The 16,458-nt window shown below is 38.9% G+C and overlaps 2 protein-coding genes across 4 annotated transcripts in view; one reads left to right on the top strand and one right to left on the bottom strand.

The window, feature by feature from the left end:
* The window catches only part of FASTKD3 (FAST kinase domains 3), a 160,708-nt gene that overhangs the window by 142,061 nt on the left and 2,189 nt on the right, over positions 1 to 16,458 (bottom strand). For 2 of the 3 annotated variants that reach the window (XM_058042002.1, XM_058042014.1), the window contains exons 3-7: positions 15,585 to 15,670; positions 15,015 to 15,177; positions 13,954 to 14,023; positions 12,527 to 12,641; positions 9,374 to 11,752 (exon numbers count right to left, since the gene is read on the bottom strand). In XM_058042002.1, the coding sequence (XP_057897985.1) occupies positions 11,669 to 11,752; positions 12,527 to 12,641; positions 13,954 to 14,023; positions 15,015 to 15,177; positions 15,585 to 15,670 (518 nt within the window). In that variant the 3' untranslated portion in view covers positions 9,374 to 11,668. Of the gene's footprint in view, positions 1 to 9,373; positions 11,753 to 12,526; positions 12,642 to 13,953; positions 14,024 to 15,014; positions 15,178 to 15,584; positions 15,671 to 16,458 lie in introns of those variants that run through there. The other variant, XR_009115676.1, reaches the window with a different exon arrangement.
* Positions 293 to 8,063, top strand: CFAP90 (cilia and flagella associated protein 90). Its single transcript, XM_058042025.1, has 3 exons — positions 293 to 445; positions 4,128 to 4,244; positions 7,823 to 8,063. The coding sequence occupies exons 1-3, from the start codon at positions 293 to 295 to the stop codon at positions 7,967 to 7,969; spliced, it is 417 nt and encodes a 138-aa protein (XP_057898008.1). The 3' UTR covers positions 7,970 to 8,063.

Below are 16,458 nucleotides of genomic sequence, written 5' to 3'. Positions count from 1 at the left end.
TGGAGGGGGATTTGGGGGCTAGTGCAAGCTGTCACAGCAAAAAAAAAAAGACAGTACCCTTCGGCTACGCTTTGCTTTAACATTCATCCCCAGCTTCCAAGGACACAAAGGACCAGGGAGCTGGAGTCGCTGCACAAGACTGAGACCAAAACTCCGCTATCGGGTGTCCAGAAACCCACACTTCATGTTTGACAGAGCCCTGCGGGAGTCCCCGAGCCCCGGGGCGGTTCCGGCCGTGCTGCCCGGGCCGGGCGGCGCCCAGGGCGCTGCCGGGTAACGGCGGCGGGGCAGCATGGCCGCCAGCGGGACGCGCTTGGCGCAGGAGGCGCTCGGCAACGCGCCGGGGAGGAGGCGGCCTGCCCTCGCTTCCTTCTCCGCCTTCAGCTTCGTCCCGCCCAAACGGGAAGGGCCTGCGGAGCTCAGCTATTTCAACCGGCCGCACAAGGTGAGGGGGTGAATGGAGCGAGCCGGGATAGACGGGGAGCAGCGCAGGGACAAGCTTTCACCGTGGGTCTCTGAGCAGTGTAGACCCTCTGCTTGGACCTGGTGCAGAGCTCCGTCCTCACCATGAGCGACCTGGTCAGACAGGTGCCAAAAATTGTCATAGCATCATGGAATGGTTTGAGTTGGAAGGGATCTTAAAGGTCATCCAGTTCCAACCCCCTGCCATGGGCAGGGATGCCTTCCACTAGACCAGGTCCAATCCAGCCTGGCCTTGAACACCTCCAGGGGTAAGGCATCCACAGCTTCTCTGGGCAACCTGTTCTAGTTCCTCACCACAATCACAGTGAAAAATTTTTTTGTGATACAGAAATGTGGGACATAAATCTCTATTACTACGCTATCTAATGCCAAAATAATGAGTCACCATCAGAGGCCTTTGCAAAGTGTGTTTGCTAGTTGTGGATGACAAATGAGGGTAAGGTCTTTGACTGGATAGCAAGAAAAGGCAGAGACATTACTTCCCAAGGATTGAGGATGAATAGGCCACTTGGTATCAATGAAATGTGAGGCATTTTTAGGAGGAACACTAGGAAAGGTATCATCTGTCACTAGGGTTTGATGCAGCACTGGTGGATTTTGTTGTAACACACACTCTTGGGAATACTTTAATAAGAAACTTCTCCGTTCTCATTTGAAGGAAAAGATTTTCCATGTGCATTGCATGAATTTTCTGCATGATCAGCTTTAATAAAATCACCAGAGCTACTCAAAACAGTAACATATGTATGTTACAGAGACATAATATATGCCTCTGTAACTGAATGCTTCTGAAGGTGGTACACTGCCACTCAATGTGTGGTAACTCAAGTGTGCTGGCAGGGAGCTTCACTCCTCACTCTGCTGCATTGCTTCTCATTCTGTCCTCATATTTAAAATCAGAAATGAGAACAATCTTACACATTCTGCCTCAGCTGAGCTACAGTTCCTGGGTGGTGAACTTTTCTATGAAGTGTCATATGAGACATTGAAGTTAACCGGCTTTTTTCTCAAAAAAAAAAAAAAAAAGTATAAAAAAGTTCTGAAATGCCTATTATGTCAATGTAACATAGCAATGCTATGGCAGTTTATAACAATAAACACAACCCATGAGTCCTCTCCTCATGCAAATGACAAGCTGTTGAATGCACCAAGCACTGGGCAGCACTCACTGGTGGTTTGTGGGAGCTGGCACGTCCTGTGTCCCTGGGATGTGGGCAGAGTACAGACCAGAGCACTGTGCTGGGTAGTGAATGAACAGCAAATTTCCTGCATTGACCAGGTGGCCCTGCTAGAAGACAAGAAGATTTCTCTTGTGACTCTTTTGTGTTGATTCCAGCATTGCCTTGGCAGGGTGATCTGACCCAAAGGTGAGCAGGCACAATTGGTGCCATCCTTCACGAAACAGAAGGGAGAGCACAACAAGAGGGAAGGTAAGGGCAGGTCAGAGGGCTGGCATGGTGTTCTTGGAGCTGGTGGAGCTCACAAGCCTGCATAGAATTAGCAGCCCTATGGCAGAGCTTTCCTAGTCTGCTTTCACACTCACAACAGCCTGGTTTGTGAAAAAATCTGCTCCAGTGGCATGGAAACAAAAAGTGATGACAGCTGTTTAATAGGTTTCTTCACAGCCCAGGCGTTGGCCATAGGGGAGGAAGCAGATTCAACTCATTCTTCTGCAAAATTTAGGAATCAGATAATTTGAATATTTTTATTTATAGAGCAAAAGAATCTCATTCCTTTTAAATACCTGAAACCAACCATGTATGAGAGACTGAAGCAGAGAGAAATAGGAAGAAGATGGGCTCATTGCATGGCCAGAAGCCAGAAATTCCTGCCTTTTAATCCCTTGGTTGCCAGTTGCTCCCTGGATTGCTTTACATAAGTTACTGTAGCCAGTGTGCCTGGTGTTTCCTCTTCTGAGATGTGGAGAAAGCTATTACCTATTTTATGTGTGTCTGGAATACTAATGAATGCTTGCAAAGCATTTAGCTTTAGCAGCAGTACACAGAGGATGCCTACCCTGAGTGCACATTTATCATCAGCTCTGTGTGACTCACTTGCTCTGATGGGTTTAAGAAACAGCTTGCTGCCACCACCACCACCACCCAGGCCAACCAAGTTATCATTTACAGCAAAGAGAAACAGCAGCAGAAAGTTATCAGTTTATTGAGCAAAGAAGTGTTGTCTCTACAAATCTGGCAGAAAATCTTAAACAGATACCTGGGACAGAGCTAGTTTTTGATATAATAAGTTGGCTGACTGCAAGTTCCAGAAAGGAAGAATTCTCTGCTCTGACACGAGCAACAGATGACACTTACTCTTTCTTACTCTGAAACAAGTAACAAATAATGCCACATGAATACCAGCAAAGAGCAAACAACATTTCTGGTGGTGAGTACAAATTAAATGCTCACTGAATGAAACTGGTTGTGTGGGGAGGAAAGGAGAAGCAAGGAAGCATGGAAATAATCATGAAGATGAAAAATCATTGCAGGGTGCTCTTGAACATGCCTGAAATCCTTTGAAGCTCAATGGTTTCTGAGTAGTGAAGGGGTAGATAGGTTAAATACAAAATAATCTCTGCTCTAGGCAGAACCAAGTATTGGAGATACATTTACAAACAAAGCCTGAAATTACAGCAGTGTCTCACTAGTGCTCTTAACTATGGTTTCATTCTAAGGGAACTATGATAACCTTCTTGACCTGCCATGACTTGACTATATTTGGAGAATACCACTGTAATTTGAAAATCTCAAAGTACATGAGATTTTAAAAGGTTAAATTGGACACACTGTAAAATTAGAGGACAAAAAAGGGCCAAACAAAATGCACCATTCTTTTAGTCAGCCATGCTCAAAGCCAATGATGATTGATATTTTTAACAGAATATCAACCCTTAATGAAGTTCAGTTACAACAGGCAGCATATTTCAGTAGGGGATTTTCTTTTTGTTTTTTTTTTTTTTTTTTTCATTGAAAAGTTTTTTTAGTTTTTGAAATTGCTTTGATTTCATTTATGAAAACTTGTTGACTGGTTTTCACAAATGCCTTTGTTAGAAGAGCAGATCTTTTATGTTGCTATTTGGAAGCAGTTAAACAACAATATTATGGCTTGGAGTGTGCTTTATTTTAATGTCTGACATATGTGTGTCATGCATACCACTGGATCACAGGATTACCTCTGTAGCACATTTCTCAATTCTGCTCTAATCAGAAATTAAATTATGTTTACAGTGCAGGGTACCTTTGTCCGTTTGAAAGTTCCTGGTTTGCTTTTACATACTTGTGCCAGATCATTTGGCAAATACACGAATTTAGGAAGGATAATATTAAGTGCAGAAAATTAAAACAGATCAGATCAATTTCCAACATTGCAACAGATTACAAGGGCGGAGGGGAAAGAAGTAAATTGGCACAGGGGATATATCAGAGCTGAACAAAGTTACTAAATGATACCACATGCCATTAGGTAATTTTGCAAACTATTCAAAAGGACTGGCCCAAACTTCCTATTGAGTTCAGTAATATTACAGTTGTCATCATCTAATGCAATATATGCACTATTTAGATATTGATTTAACTACATGTATTCTGTAATCTGTAAAGTAAAGCAATTATGTGAATTAGCCATTTTCCCCTTTTCTCAAGACAGGAGATTTTTTCACCTATGATGCTGCTTTTGGAATGCCAGACGATTACGACCAATATCTTCCACGATGTGACAGAAAACATGCAAAGGCTCGTGGCCTTAAAATTAATGAGGAGGTAACTCTTTGGTAAATTCATAATTATCTTTGCTTAAGATGTTTTGTACTTTTTGACATGACTGGAGGCTCTAGGCATTGTTTAACCCTTTATAATGTAGCCCATATTGTAAGAAAGGAATTGGAAGGAGGATCTCAGCCTGCAGGTTTAGGAGAAAGCATTATCCCATGAAGACACCCAAATTAGCTCTTGCTCTTTCATATCCTGAAGATTTCCAGGTGACAAGACATATGCAAGTTAAAGCTAGGGGGAAGAGGCAAATCCTCTCTTGCAGAGTGCAGGGTGTACTCTGAACCATCTGTGCTCCTCAAGAGTTGTACTTCAGGTGGTTCTGCAGTTATTTCTGTGGTGCTTAAAAACTCTTTTCCCTAAGAGGGCTGGATTCAGAGGCCATGACTTCACTGCTGTCCTCTGACACCCCCCCTCTCTACGCCAGCATTTTCTGTGAAAGCCCAAGTGTCTGAAGCTGGTGAGTTTGTAAGGAAAACCTACACCAGATGGCCCTGCAGAAAGGAAATTCAAAGGGAGCTAGTGCAAAGGTGTGGTCAGTCAGAACACATGGGCATGCTGGGAAAGGATGGGCAAGTATTTGAGGCCAGCGGAATCTGGGTTTGATGTGCAGCCTGATAGATAAATACTCCCTTGGGAACAGAAATACTATAATATATATGATAAATGTATGTGGATGTATTTTTGCATGCAGCATCTGAATAATAGACATACATACAACTGACTCTGTGTATATGGTTATATTTATGCATACACACACAAAACTGCACACAGAGGCAGAGGCTGTCATAAACCAAATGAAGTGTAACCACTGTGTAATAACGACCTCAAAATCCCAATGAGTTCATGGGATATTAGAGTGATGGGTAGGCTAGGGATGTAGGGATGGCTGCCTGCTTTGATGGTTATGGAGAAGGAAGAAGGAAAAATGACACAGGAGTTCAAATTGCTCTAATTTCTGTGCAGTAAAATGGGGTTTTTTTTCTGACAAAGCCCACTGCTTGGGATTCGTCTTACTAGCAGCTATATATGCCAGACATTTCTGTGCAAGTGTGTAGCCATAATGCCCTTCAACTCTATCAGACAGTGCAGGAAGCATTAGATGCTCCCAAAGGAATCCCAGGAGTGCCCATTAGCATCACCTGCTCATGCCTAATAACTCAACTGCAAATCTGTGTATCTGTGTAAATGACTACTCCAATTAGAAATTAAACTTTTTATTTAAACAAAACAAAGACAACCTCCCTCCCCTAGTACCAAGCGTATTTTTCAAGTGGGAAATTTGTGTAGAAAGTTCATCAATATAAAGTCACAGCTTTTTACTGAGCTCTTGTATCAACAAAACTCACTTTCCTATTGGCTTTCTTCCTAGACCAAACTTATATGGGCCAGAATTCATACCAGCTGTGCTGGGCAGTGCACACAAGGGACTGTCCAAACAGGTGTCCCTTAATCCAGCCCTTTAATTAGCATGGATACACATCAAACCCACAATTATTTAATACTACAACATGATCCTCCTGCATGTCATGGCACCCAACACTGTAACCATAACTAAGTGCAGATCACATACTCAACTCATTTTTATCACAGTGGCCCTCTCAGGTTTTACGTAATAATAACTAAATTATAAAATATAATAAATAGAAATACAATTGACATCTTTCTAGTTCAACACTGAACACAGACTGTACCCACCACAGCACACTGCTTTACCTGAGCTAGAAAAAAGCAAACCACTGCAAGTAAGCCCCTTATTTCCTGGGCTGCATCCAGGGGATTCAAGAGTACAGTGACAGATACTCAGTTTAGCTACATGCAGCTGAGTGACTGCAGTGGAGTGTGTGCTCAGGGCTGCCATTGCTGATTGCAAGTGCTAACAGTGCTAGAATTACACACTGCGAGGGCGGGCAGCAGGATGCTTCCCAGCCAACTGTTGGAAAATCTGAAACCCACTGAATGCCAAACCCACAGAGATGAAATGCCAGTGTGCACAGTCAGCACTGTGCTACCAAGGATGCTGAAAACTGATTTTAAATAAACTTATTTATTTAAAAGGAACACAAACTGTTGGAATTACATACTGCTGCCTGTCATTAGCACTGTAAACCCCGAATTTCTAGCAAAGTCTTTCTTGATGGTACAAAGATTTTTTAGTTTCTCATTTTTCAGCATTTATCCACAACTAGGGCAGGGGAGGAAATTATCTTAATTTTGCCTGCCAGTCTTCTTGACTTGATTTTCATTCTGCTGGGGTTAAAAGTTGGTGTACTGAATAGGTTTTATTAGGGTGGAGTAAGGTGGGCAGGAGAACTGGGAGATCAATAGTTGTTTTGAAATGAGCTTTTGTATTGAGTGGGTTAGTTAGTTAGTTAGTTAGTTAGTTAGTTAGTTAGTTAGTTAGTTAGTTTGTTTGTTTGTTTGTTTGTTTGTTTGTTTTTTAAAAAGTGTTTACAGCATCTTTCCAGGAACCTCAGGTTCTGGCCATGAGGCTAGAAATGTGTCATAGCTGGCTGCCCTGCTATGAGATCCCACCAATCTGTGCTCCCACCAGCATCCTTGCAGGACATAGGTGCTGATTCGCTCACGCTTGTGTCTGTTGTAGCAAGGTAGTAATTTGCTTGCCCTTGAACTATGGTGGCATCTGCATTTTGATTTGCCTGTTAGATACTATGTCTATTATAAGACGAGAAAAACACATTGCAGACCAAGGCTTACTGTGTTGGTCTGTGTGCAAATATACAAGCAGCCTGATAAATCTGGGACCTTTGGCTAGGGAAAGAAAAACAAACAAATCCTGTCTTTCCTTTCTGACTCCGTAGCTCCCTGTTGCTCTGACGCAGGAAGGAACTGCAGATTGCAGATAGTGATTGCACAGCCACTTAAAGTGCAGCTTAATAAGAACAAGCTTAAAATCTTTTCTTGGTCAGGTTGTTTTTCATCAAGTCCACTTTCCATCATGGCAAAGCAGATATTTCTGTAATCTTACAGCTATAAGTATTTTTAGTAAAACCTTTCATTGTGCAGAAATAAAGTAGTATGCTTTATTTCCTTCTGGAAAAGCTTGCATGGGCTAGTGGTTGCTCAGGGTTTTTCTTCAGACTTTGATTTTTTTCATGCTGTGCTTTCACTGAATTGTGCAAGGAGGGTAGGTGTTCCTGTAACGGGGGGCGCAAATCTCTCCTGTTTTCCAAAAGAATCATGCAACTCAGTGCACGAGAAAAATAAAAATAAAATCAGTGCTTTTCAAGCATTTAGTTACCCAGTAATCACATGGTAATCACGTGTGTATGTGTTTGTGTAAAAAAATTATCGGTCCACAGCTCTGTCTCTTATCATCTTGTCATCTAGTGACACATTCATGTTTTACTAAGATAAAAGTAACATAAAAAAACTAGAGCAGGGATAGAACAGTAAGGGTGCTAAACAAATACACATGCATATTGCAGATGCTGTACAGTTGTGTCAGTTCTTTTACCCCTGGCCGCAGCACGTTTAGCAATAGAAAACTGCCATGTTTTTTATTCACCTTATGATTTTCTTCTAAGGCAACTTTTGTGTTTTGACAGGAAATGGCAAGAACTGTTCCTGTGCTGACATCTTCAGAGTATGGGAAGCGCCTAGATAAGCTCTTAGACCCACCAACCAGAGAGCATGCCAGGGTTCATAGCCTGCACGCAGCAATCTATGGGGAAAGCAGCCGCCTCGCTCATTAAAAACCTTCTCCAGGCCTGGATCCATGGGAAATCTCTCGTGTCTGTCATCACCAGCAACATTTATTTGGGAAAAAAATAAACTAGCACTTTGAAAAGCAATATGGTGCTTTTGCCTTTTCCTCTACAGTTTATTTAATGAGAATTATCTGGATTAAAAAATAGGGTGAAATAGCAGCTGCACTTTTTCTCATGCTAATTCAAATGCATGTCTTCTCCTTACATTCTCATAAAAATCTCATAAGGAGCAGCACCAACAAGAACTTTTTAGGCAGCAACGCTGGGAACAAGACCTGTTGGGTCAAGCTGTGTCTGCAGTTCTGGGCACTGCAGCTACATAACCATTCACAGACCTAACATTTTATACAAGCTTGTCCTTCAAGGTATCAATAGTCACAGATTTTTCAATCCTTACAGAGTTGCTAGAGAATTGTGAGACCTTGTTTTATGTATGCAACAGCTGAAATGTATATTCACCTCAGAATTTTCAAAAATGCATGGGTTTATGTGCTTAGCAGCTTCACTAGACTTCAAGTGGAACTCGAGTTAAAAGGAACCTCTGAGCACTTGGCATTTGAAGAGACAAAATCTGGGTTTAGCTGAATTCAGACATTCATTTCACTGACCCACTCTAGGAATGGCATCTGACTGATTTAACAAGAAAAATCATCATTGGTTCTGTATCGAATCTGAAAAAAATGGGAACATAGACTAAGAATACCAGCAGAACAAGCACTAAATAATTTGGTAGAAAGGGTGAAAAAAACAAAAGGATTTGAGCAGTAGCCATTTAAAAAGCATATTTAGCACAAATGTCTAAATCTGATTAAACATTTGATGGCTTGTACTTCCACAGAATCCAGTACTTAAATTTTAAGGTAATTTCAGGAGGAGTTTCTCCTGCAGAATATGCATCAGTTTGGTTCTCAAGAGCCATTGATCCTGTTGTTATTTAAGGCTGAAGCAGTATTGTTCAGAAAGGAACAGCCAGCTTGATCATACCAGGAAAAGGACTGGAAGTCCTCAGCTGTTACTGACACTGGTTTTGTCAGGTATTTAGACACAGGAAATCTGTGTCATTGGTAAATGCAGAGACACCTAGTGGAAAAAAAAAAGATAAACAAAAACCTTCTAAATATGGGACCTGAAAAAGTAGTAAATTAGGCAATCAATAGCACTTGTTTGGCTTGATGTGAGAAGCAGAGCACATAGAGCTGCCCATTCTGAGAGGTGTTTGTTACTTTTATTACTCATGACCTGCAGTTCTGTGACGGTGGTCACAGGGGTCTTTGGATGAGGAAAGAGACGAGGATTTGACTCCGTATTTCAGAAGGCTTGATTTATTATTTGATGATATATATTACATTAAAACTATACTAAAAGAATAGAAGGAAAGGTTCTCAGAAGGCTAGCTAAGCTAAGAATAGAAAGGAATGAATAATGAAGGTTTGTGGCTCGGACAGAGAGAGAGCCAGCTGTGCCGTGATTGGCCATTAATTACAAACAACCACATGAGACCAATCACAGATGCACCTGTTGCATCCCACAGCAGCAGATAGCCATTATTTACATTTTGTCCCTGAGGTCTCACAGCTTCTCAGGAGGAAAAAAATCCCAAGGAAAGGATTTTCATGCAAAGATGTCTGCGACACAGTTCTTCAACACTCAATGCGCTATGGACAAAAGGACATTAATAGCTACATTCCTTTCCAAAAATAATTGCTTCACTAAACAAATTCAGCAGCATTAAATGAAAGGAATCATAGTAAGAACAAAGGGAGAAGGAAATGTTTTCTAATACCACAATGCTTTTCCAAAAATCAGTACCAAACTTATACCAGTGAAGAATGAGATGGAATATGGCCATATTCTTAGCAGGTTATTTTTACTTTGGGACAGTCAGTACAAATTGCTTTTTTGAAGTAGCCTTACTATATTTACAGACCATCTGTGTTTGAAAAACTATTGGAAATCAAATTTGTTTGAGAATACCACCACCTTCTGGCCTGTGTGAGAAATAGGCATCACTTCCACCACAAACTTCCTAACATCAGTTTGAGTTTTCCAAAATAATTTCCTTGCTTATGTCACACCCTTCTCATCTTTACTCACTTTGGAAGGTCTTTCACAGGTTGCTCCTCCCACTACTTGTTTCCCATTCAGTTCTGAATGGTTCACTTCTTCCTTCAGTGCTCAGTGTCAGAATAACACCCTGACAATTTCTTCTGTATTAGTGGTAAGTTCCTTATAAACGTTTGCAAAGCCATTTCAACTCTCCTTCTTTCTTGCTAGAATGACAAATTCTTAGGTTACTGATATACTGATCTTACTATTACACATTGGAAAGCACCTCTTGGTGCTCCCTCACCTGTCAGTGTTGACCTACTACTGTGAGGAAGTTTTATACATGCAACAAATTAACATGGCCAGAATGGACAGTGTATACAATGTAAAGCATATTCTGCATCTGGATTTTGCATCCAGTAGCTTGTTGGGGCAATTGACAGACACCTGCAACTCACAAATTATTGGAAGGAAAAACTGGCCACATTCTCTATCTACTGGTGAAATATACAAAATATAAATTATGTGAAAGTTTCACCTTTTTTTGTGTATCAAAACAACAGTGAAAATCAAACTAGGTAACGCTGGGAATTCTGCTTTGCTAGTCATAAATAGTAATTCCATAATTCCACACAGAGATGAAGCACAAGCTAACAAGATAATGTGTTACATGGCAGTTCATCAAGAATCCATTATATAATCAGAACTAAAGGTTTCCTGTTTTCCCTTCATCATCTGCAAAGCAATATACTGGCTCAAGTTAGTGCACTTGTTCTGGCTGAAGTGGGTACTGGTTCTCAGTTCCCGAATTTCTATTCATACATAAAAAAGGGCTGCCATGGGACATAGTTCTTCTGAGCTTCAGAGCATAGAGTTTCTGTAACCCAGAGGAACTCTAGAGCACATACATGACCCCATTTAGACAGTTTAGCTAAAACTGCCACCAAAGGCAAAACGACAAACAGAATATATCTGGAACATTGGGTGGCCCCACAGAGACAGTTGTACAAGTCCATATCCTGTGGCAGCTGTTACTTTACAAAATGAAGCAAATCCTTTTTATTAAAAATCTTCTCATTTTCTGTAAGGCATTGCTATTTATTGAACAGCACTCTGCATCTCTTAAGTAAAACCAATAAGCCAATACTGTTTCTGCAACTACTTAAAATTTTAGTTTTATGAAACACTTGGGAAATCAAGTGAGTAGCAGTAAGTAAATTGCACAATTTCTTTTTATACTGTCAAGAAAAGCTCTGAATAGTAGGTATTCTATAGGCATATTCTGTAGATCCAGACTGGCCAGTATTCTTCAACAGTCACACGTGGCTGTTGGCAGCTGTGAATTAGAACCAGTTAAAAATACAAGAGAAAAGCAGCACTGTCTGTCTGTCTGTCACCTATCTCTGTAAACTTGTAATAAATATTGACACAAATCTTAAGAAAATACGATGCTCTTTATTACTCTTTACATGTCAATTGTTCCAAATATTGGAAGGTTTCACACTCAGAAGCTCACATTTTCTGAGGTGGAGTTACTTAGAAAAAATAGTTTTTCTTCCATGCACAAAATTTACACTTTGTAGTATAGAAGGTCAGCCTGTTATCCAGTAGTATTTTCCAGTGTCAGTTGCTGAGTCATTATGTACAAGGAAAGATTTTTTTGTGTAGATAATCTGCTATTTTTCTGGTATTTTGTAGACTTTCTATCTCAAAAAATGGAATCTGGAAACAAAACAGAAATGATTGTTGAAAATACCTTTTAATAAACAATTGGGTAAGACTGATGTTCATTAAGCAGTTGCAAAACTACACATTAAATACTTATTTTAAAACTAAAGATTTAATCCTAAATGTACTATTGATCTATAAATTACCTGAAGAGAGATTACTATTAAAATAAAAAGAGTGATATTTATTGCAGTTTAAACTAAGCTAAATATTATGGAGTTAGGCTTATGTAATACGTGATGATAAGTGAAAAATAAAATCTCAAGAAACGAACAGTTTTCATTCAAAGTATGTTTCAAGAAAAATATACCTCTATTAATTCAACAGTCAAAATAAAGGTCACACTCTGTTGTGAAAATAATATTGTGAAAATATTATTTTCATAACTGATACAAATCAGCTTTTTTAACTCCTCTTTTTAAACTCCAAATCTTTTTAAAAAGGATTTAATTAAAAATTTCAATTCTAATGAACTCTTACATTTTTCTTTAATTCAAGATTTCAATCTTAATCACTGAAGAGAAGTACCCTTCTATACAGCAACTATGTGGCAAAAAACACAGACAGAATACACTAATCGATCCAAGGAAGAAAATGGTAGCTCTGTACAGCCTCAAAAAGGCAAAAACTAGGCAGAGAGAACATAATATAGAAATAACAAGACTAATCTGCTGTAGGAATTAATTGAAACTGCAGTTTAAAGTACTGTGAAATAACTTTTTGCTTGTTTTCTTAGAGCAAAAGTAAATCACTGTCTTTGGACTTTACCTGCACAACTTCATAACCAAGTAACTGAAGATGTCTCTGTTTAATAGCTTCTTCTCCCAACAGATTGTGGCTATGAGCACAAAATCTATTTTGACCATCAACACACAGGGCAATTCTAAAATTAAGCATAAGTGTAATATCAAAAAAAACCCAAAAAACCCAACAAACTCACAACAATCAGTTATTTTAATCACCACAACTACTGCAGTTCCTAAGCATGAGACAATACCTCCCTCTTACAACTCATTGAATCAGATGCAGGATGGGAGTTGTCTAGTCCATGATAATTCAAATCACTCAATTAAAGGGTGGAGGTGAAACTCTGAAACTTAGTGAAACTGATCTGAAAAGCTTTTTTATTTGCTCTGAACAAAAATTACCATGCAAGCTAAAGAGAGGTTTTTTTTTAATGCTATGATTAGTAAACTGTTTTGAATTCTTCTAGAAAGAAAAATGAAAAAAAACTTGCCTCTGCTAGAAAACATTTCAGCATCTAAATGCATTTAACTTACTAATTTACCTGTTAAATCCATTAGAGTTCAACTTGAGTTTAAGCTATGTCTGTTTTAAGTTAAATCTGTACATATGGTTGGTAGGATGTATTATAACAATATTTTTTCTTCTGGGTGACAAAAATACCGTCAAGTTAATCCATGGTTTTTATATCTACTGTTAAAAAGTTGCTTAAATTTTCAGTATGTTAAGTATACTGTGAATTTATTTACTTTATGAAAGCTACTCTTAAAAAAACAACATTTATTCTTGAAATGTTTAAGAAGTTTATTCTTAAGCATGGGCTCTTGGAAAGAACCTGTATTAGCCTCTGAGTCTTGTAAATGTGAAGGTGTCCTGGTTTCAGCTTAAACCAGAAGAGAAAGCCTAACCTCTTCAAAGACTCTAGCTTTCTTCACACTGCAGTTACAATTATCACACAGGCAGGTTGCTTAACTTTGTATCCAAGGCTTCCCCCAGTAACCCTTGTTTAATAAACTTTTAAACACCTATGTATTTCTCAATGAAAAAAAACAACCTGCATCTGTAGTAAATATCCTTATTATTCAGGATTCCTTGCAGAAGTAAATTTCTGAACTCAAATCTGTTAAATCTGTGCAAATATATTCAGTTAGAATTTAGTTTTAATTTGAAAATTAATTACAGAATATCAAAATAGATTAATCCAAATAAGGATCACTTGATTCTGTCATTGAGTAAAGAAACCAGCTGTCTGACACTGCATAGTCAGGTGGCAAAACAATGAGCAAAGAGATTGTTAATCTTGTCCTTCTGCCAGTGGGTTCAGTGTGAGACCTGAACTTTGAAGTCAATGGCAAAACTGCAAATAGCTTAAATTTAGCCAGTTTTTCACCCTGGATACTCTTTCCTACTGTAAATCAACATTTTACCAGTGGTTTCTTTTATTCTCTTACCGTCTGTGCACCTCTTCAAGCTGGGCTGCAGGCAATACAAAACCTTCTTCATCTAATTTAATCTCAATATCTTGTGTACATGAAAAAAGAGAATTGACATTAAATGTCATTTCTTACAACAAACTTTCTACTGTAATTTTCATCTTCTCACAGTTGCTTTATTAAACAACTATAATACTATCACAATTTTTTTTTTAATCACAGAGGCTGGCAAAATTTGTATGGACTTAACACAAATGAGTGATAATTAGTAACAATTCAGCCTTTCATGATGCTAACAATGTAGTATTCCAAGTAGTATTCCAAGTCCATTCAAAACTTTAACACAGTTAAATGGTGATTTGCTGTGCTAGCTAGGATCTCTGGAATTTTGAGGGCTTTGGGAAGAGATACACTCTCTCCCTCTGCTAGCTTCAACATCCTCATGAAAGCTGACACACAAAGTAACTTTGGAATCATCCCCCTTTTTTATTTTTTAAAATCTCTCTGACATCCATGGTGTCCAAGACTCTCTTCCCTCAACATCCATCCCTCCTGGGCACGTGCCCTTCCTCATCACTGCCTTCTGTTTCCTGCTGCACACAACACTCAGTATTGCTCACTCCAGTCTCACCAGGCACAAACCCCCACTGACTTTGCTGCCAGCAGCTCCTGCTGAGGGGAGAGGAGCCCAGCTGAGCAGGGCACACAGCTGACCCCCTTCCTTTACTCACCATTAAAGCAGGGAGTTCAGGCAAGTGGCATTGCTGCATTTTGCTTTACATTATATGAATTGTTTAATGGATAAGGAGCTGATAATAAAAACACAGAATACAGGCAGCTGTTTTCAGTGCAGACTGGCTGCCTGAATACCAATCTGCAGAGCTTTTCTCTCCATTTTCCTTTCTCTGACTCTAGAAGTTATTTATTTAAAGTTCCCAAATTTCTGATCTTTTACAGAAATTGGTATTCCAGTTTACTTTTTCTGTATTTGCAGAATTTAGACTGCCCACAAAGGAAATTGTAGTTTTGGCAGCATACACACACATATTTAATAACTAATCTAAAGAAATGATACTTACCAACTTCATAGAAATATGGTGTTGATACCTCTGATGCAAAATATATTCTTTTTTTCAGTAAATCAAGTAATCCTGTCTTCACCCTTTTAAGGAGGTGAACATCCAGAGAACTCTGAGGTGTGGGACAGGCCTTTACCTGGTACTTGGAAAGGAGTTTTGGACCCTAGATAGGAACAGAAAACCAAATAAAAAAAAGGGAGATGACATTTTTGTAATTATCTCATATTAACATTGCAAAATGTATTCTGTGCATTTCAAAGCCAAGTCTATTGAGAGATCCACAGTCTGAGGTATGATTTGCTGGAAACTTGAAATCACCCAAACAACCACCAGAACATCCTCAGGAAGCTTCAATGCTATCCTGTTCATGAGAAATGCACAGCTCTTTCCATTCATACAAATATATTAAGTCATTCTATCAGGTAGAAATGCTCCATATTTTCAGCAAGGAAAACTGGTTTGTCCAATTCCAAAGCTTTTTATGGGAAATACACAAAACTAAGTATAAGCAGGGTGCTAATGACGTTATCACCTCTTGTCACCATCACTTCTGGTTTCACACGTACTTACCTCATAAAATGGGCACTCCAGGGTGACAGTCAGAAAAAGCTGGGTTAGCTGGGACATAACAACTCTGTTCAAACCAGGTGGCTGAGCTGAAACAACAACATTCAGGTTTTCAGGTGCACCTTCCATAAAGTATCTTTACACAAACCATAATGCAGAAGTTAGGGAAAGCTATTCAGTATGATGTGCAGAAAAGCTACTTAATCATTAAAATTCTCAGCATTTGTTTAAACTAACAGAAAGATCAGTATGAAATTAAACAGGTAGAAAAATGAGAAAATTATTTACAGAAATATCAATACAAAAATACAAAGCTAGCAAGGTCTTAGTTAAAACTGTCAAATTTTTTCACACAAAAAAAAAGAACATCCAAAAAATGCATGACATTCTACACAGAAGAATAAATTTTAGTTGAGGTATTAGATAAATACCTCCTTCTTATAACCACTTTTCCCCAAGTTATAACCCCAGGATCTCAGTTAATTATTTTTTTTAATCTGCAAGTTGTGGATAATACCAAATAATTTCTGGAGATTTATCTGCTTTGAAAAAATCAACTCCTTCAGGTATTCCATGTTGTGGAAATGTTGTGGAAAAATTAAGTGACCAAAACTTCTAATCACTTTGAAAACTTTAGCTTAGTTTTATTTGTAGAGCAATCTTAGCTGAAATCTTCTTAAGTCAGTAATCTTTCTAGCACAGCTTACCTCTCTCTACAATGACCTTAAAAATGCTTTAGTATCAAATAAAGAATAACTCAAAATGATGTGTTATTCATAATAGTTTTATGTCCAAAAGCACTGAAATATGCAATGATTACAGCCAAAACCAGGCTACCACACGGGGGATGTTCTAGCATCATGTATAAGACAAGGAC

Source organism: Melospiza georgiana, chromosome 1 (assembly GCF_028018845.1).
Source record: "Melospiza georgiana isolate bMelGeo1 chromosome 1, bMelGeo1.pri, whole genome shotgun sequence".
NCBI lineage: Eukaryota > Metazoa > Chordata > Aves > Passeriformes > Passerellidae > Melospiza > Melospiza georgiana.
This window is presented reverse-complemented; position numbering and strand designations above follow the sequence as displayed.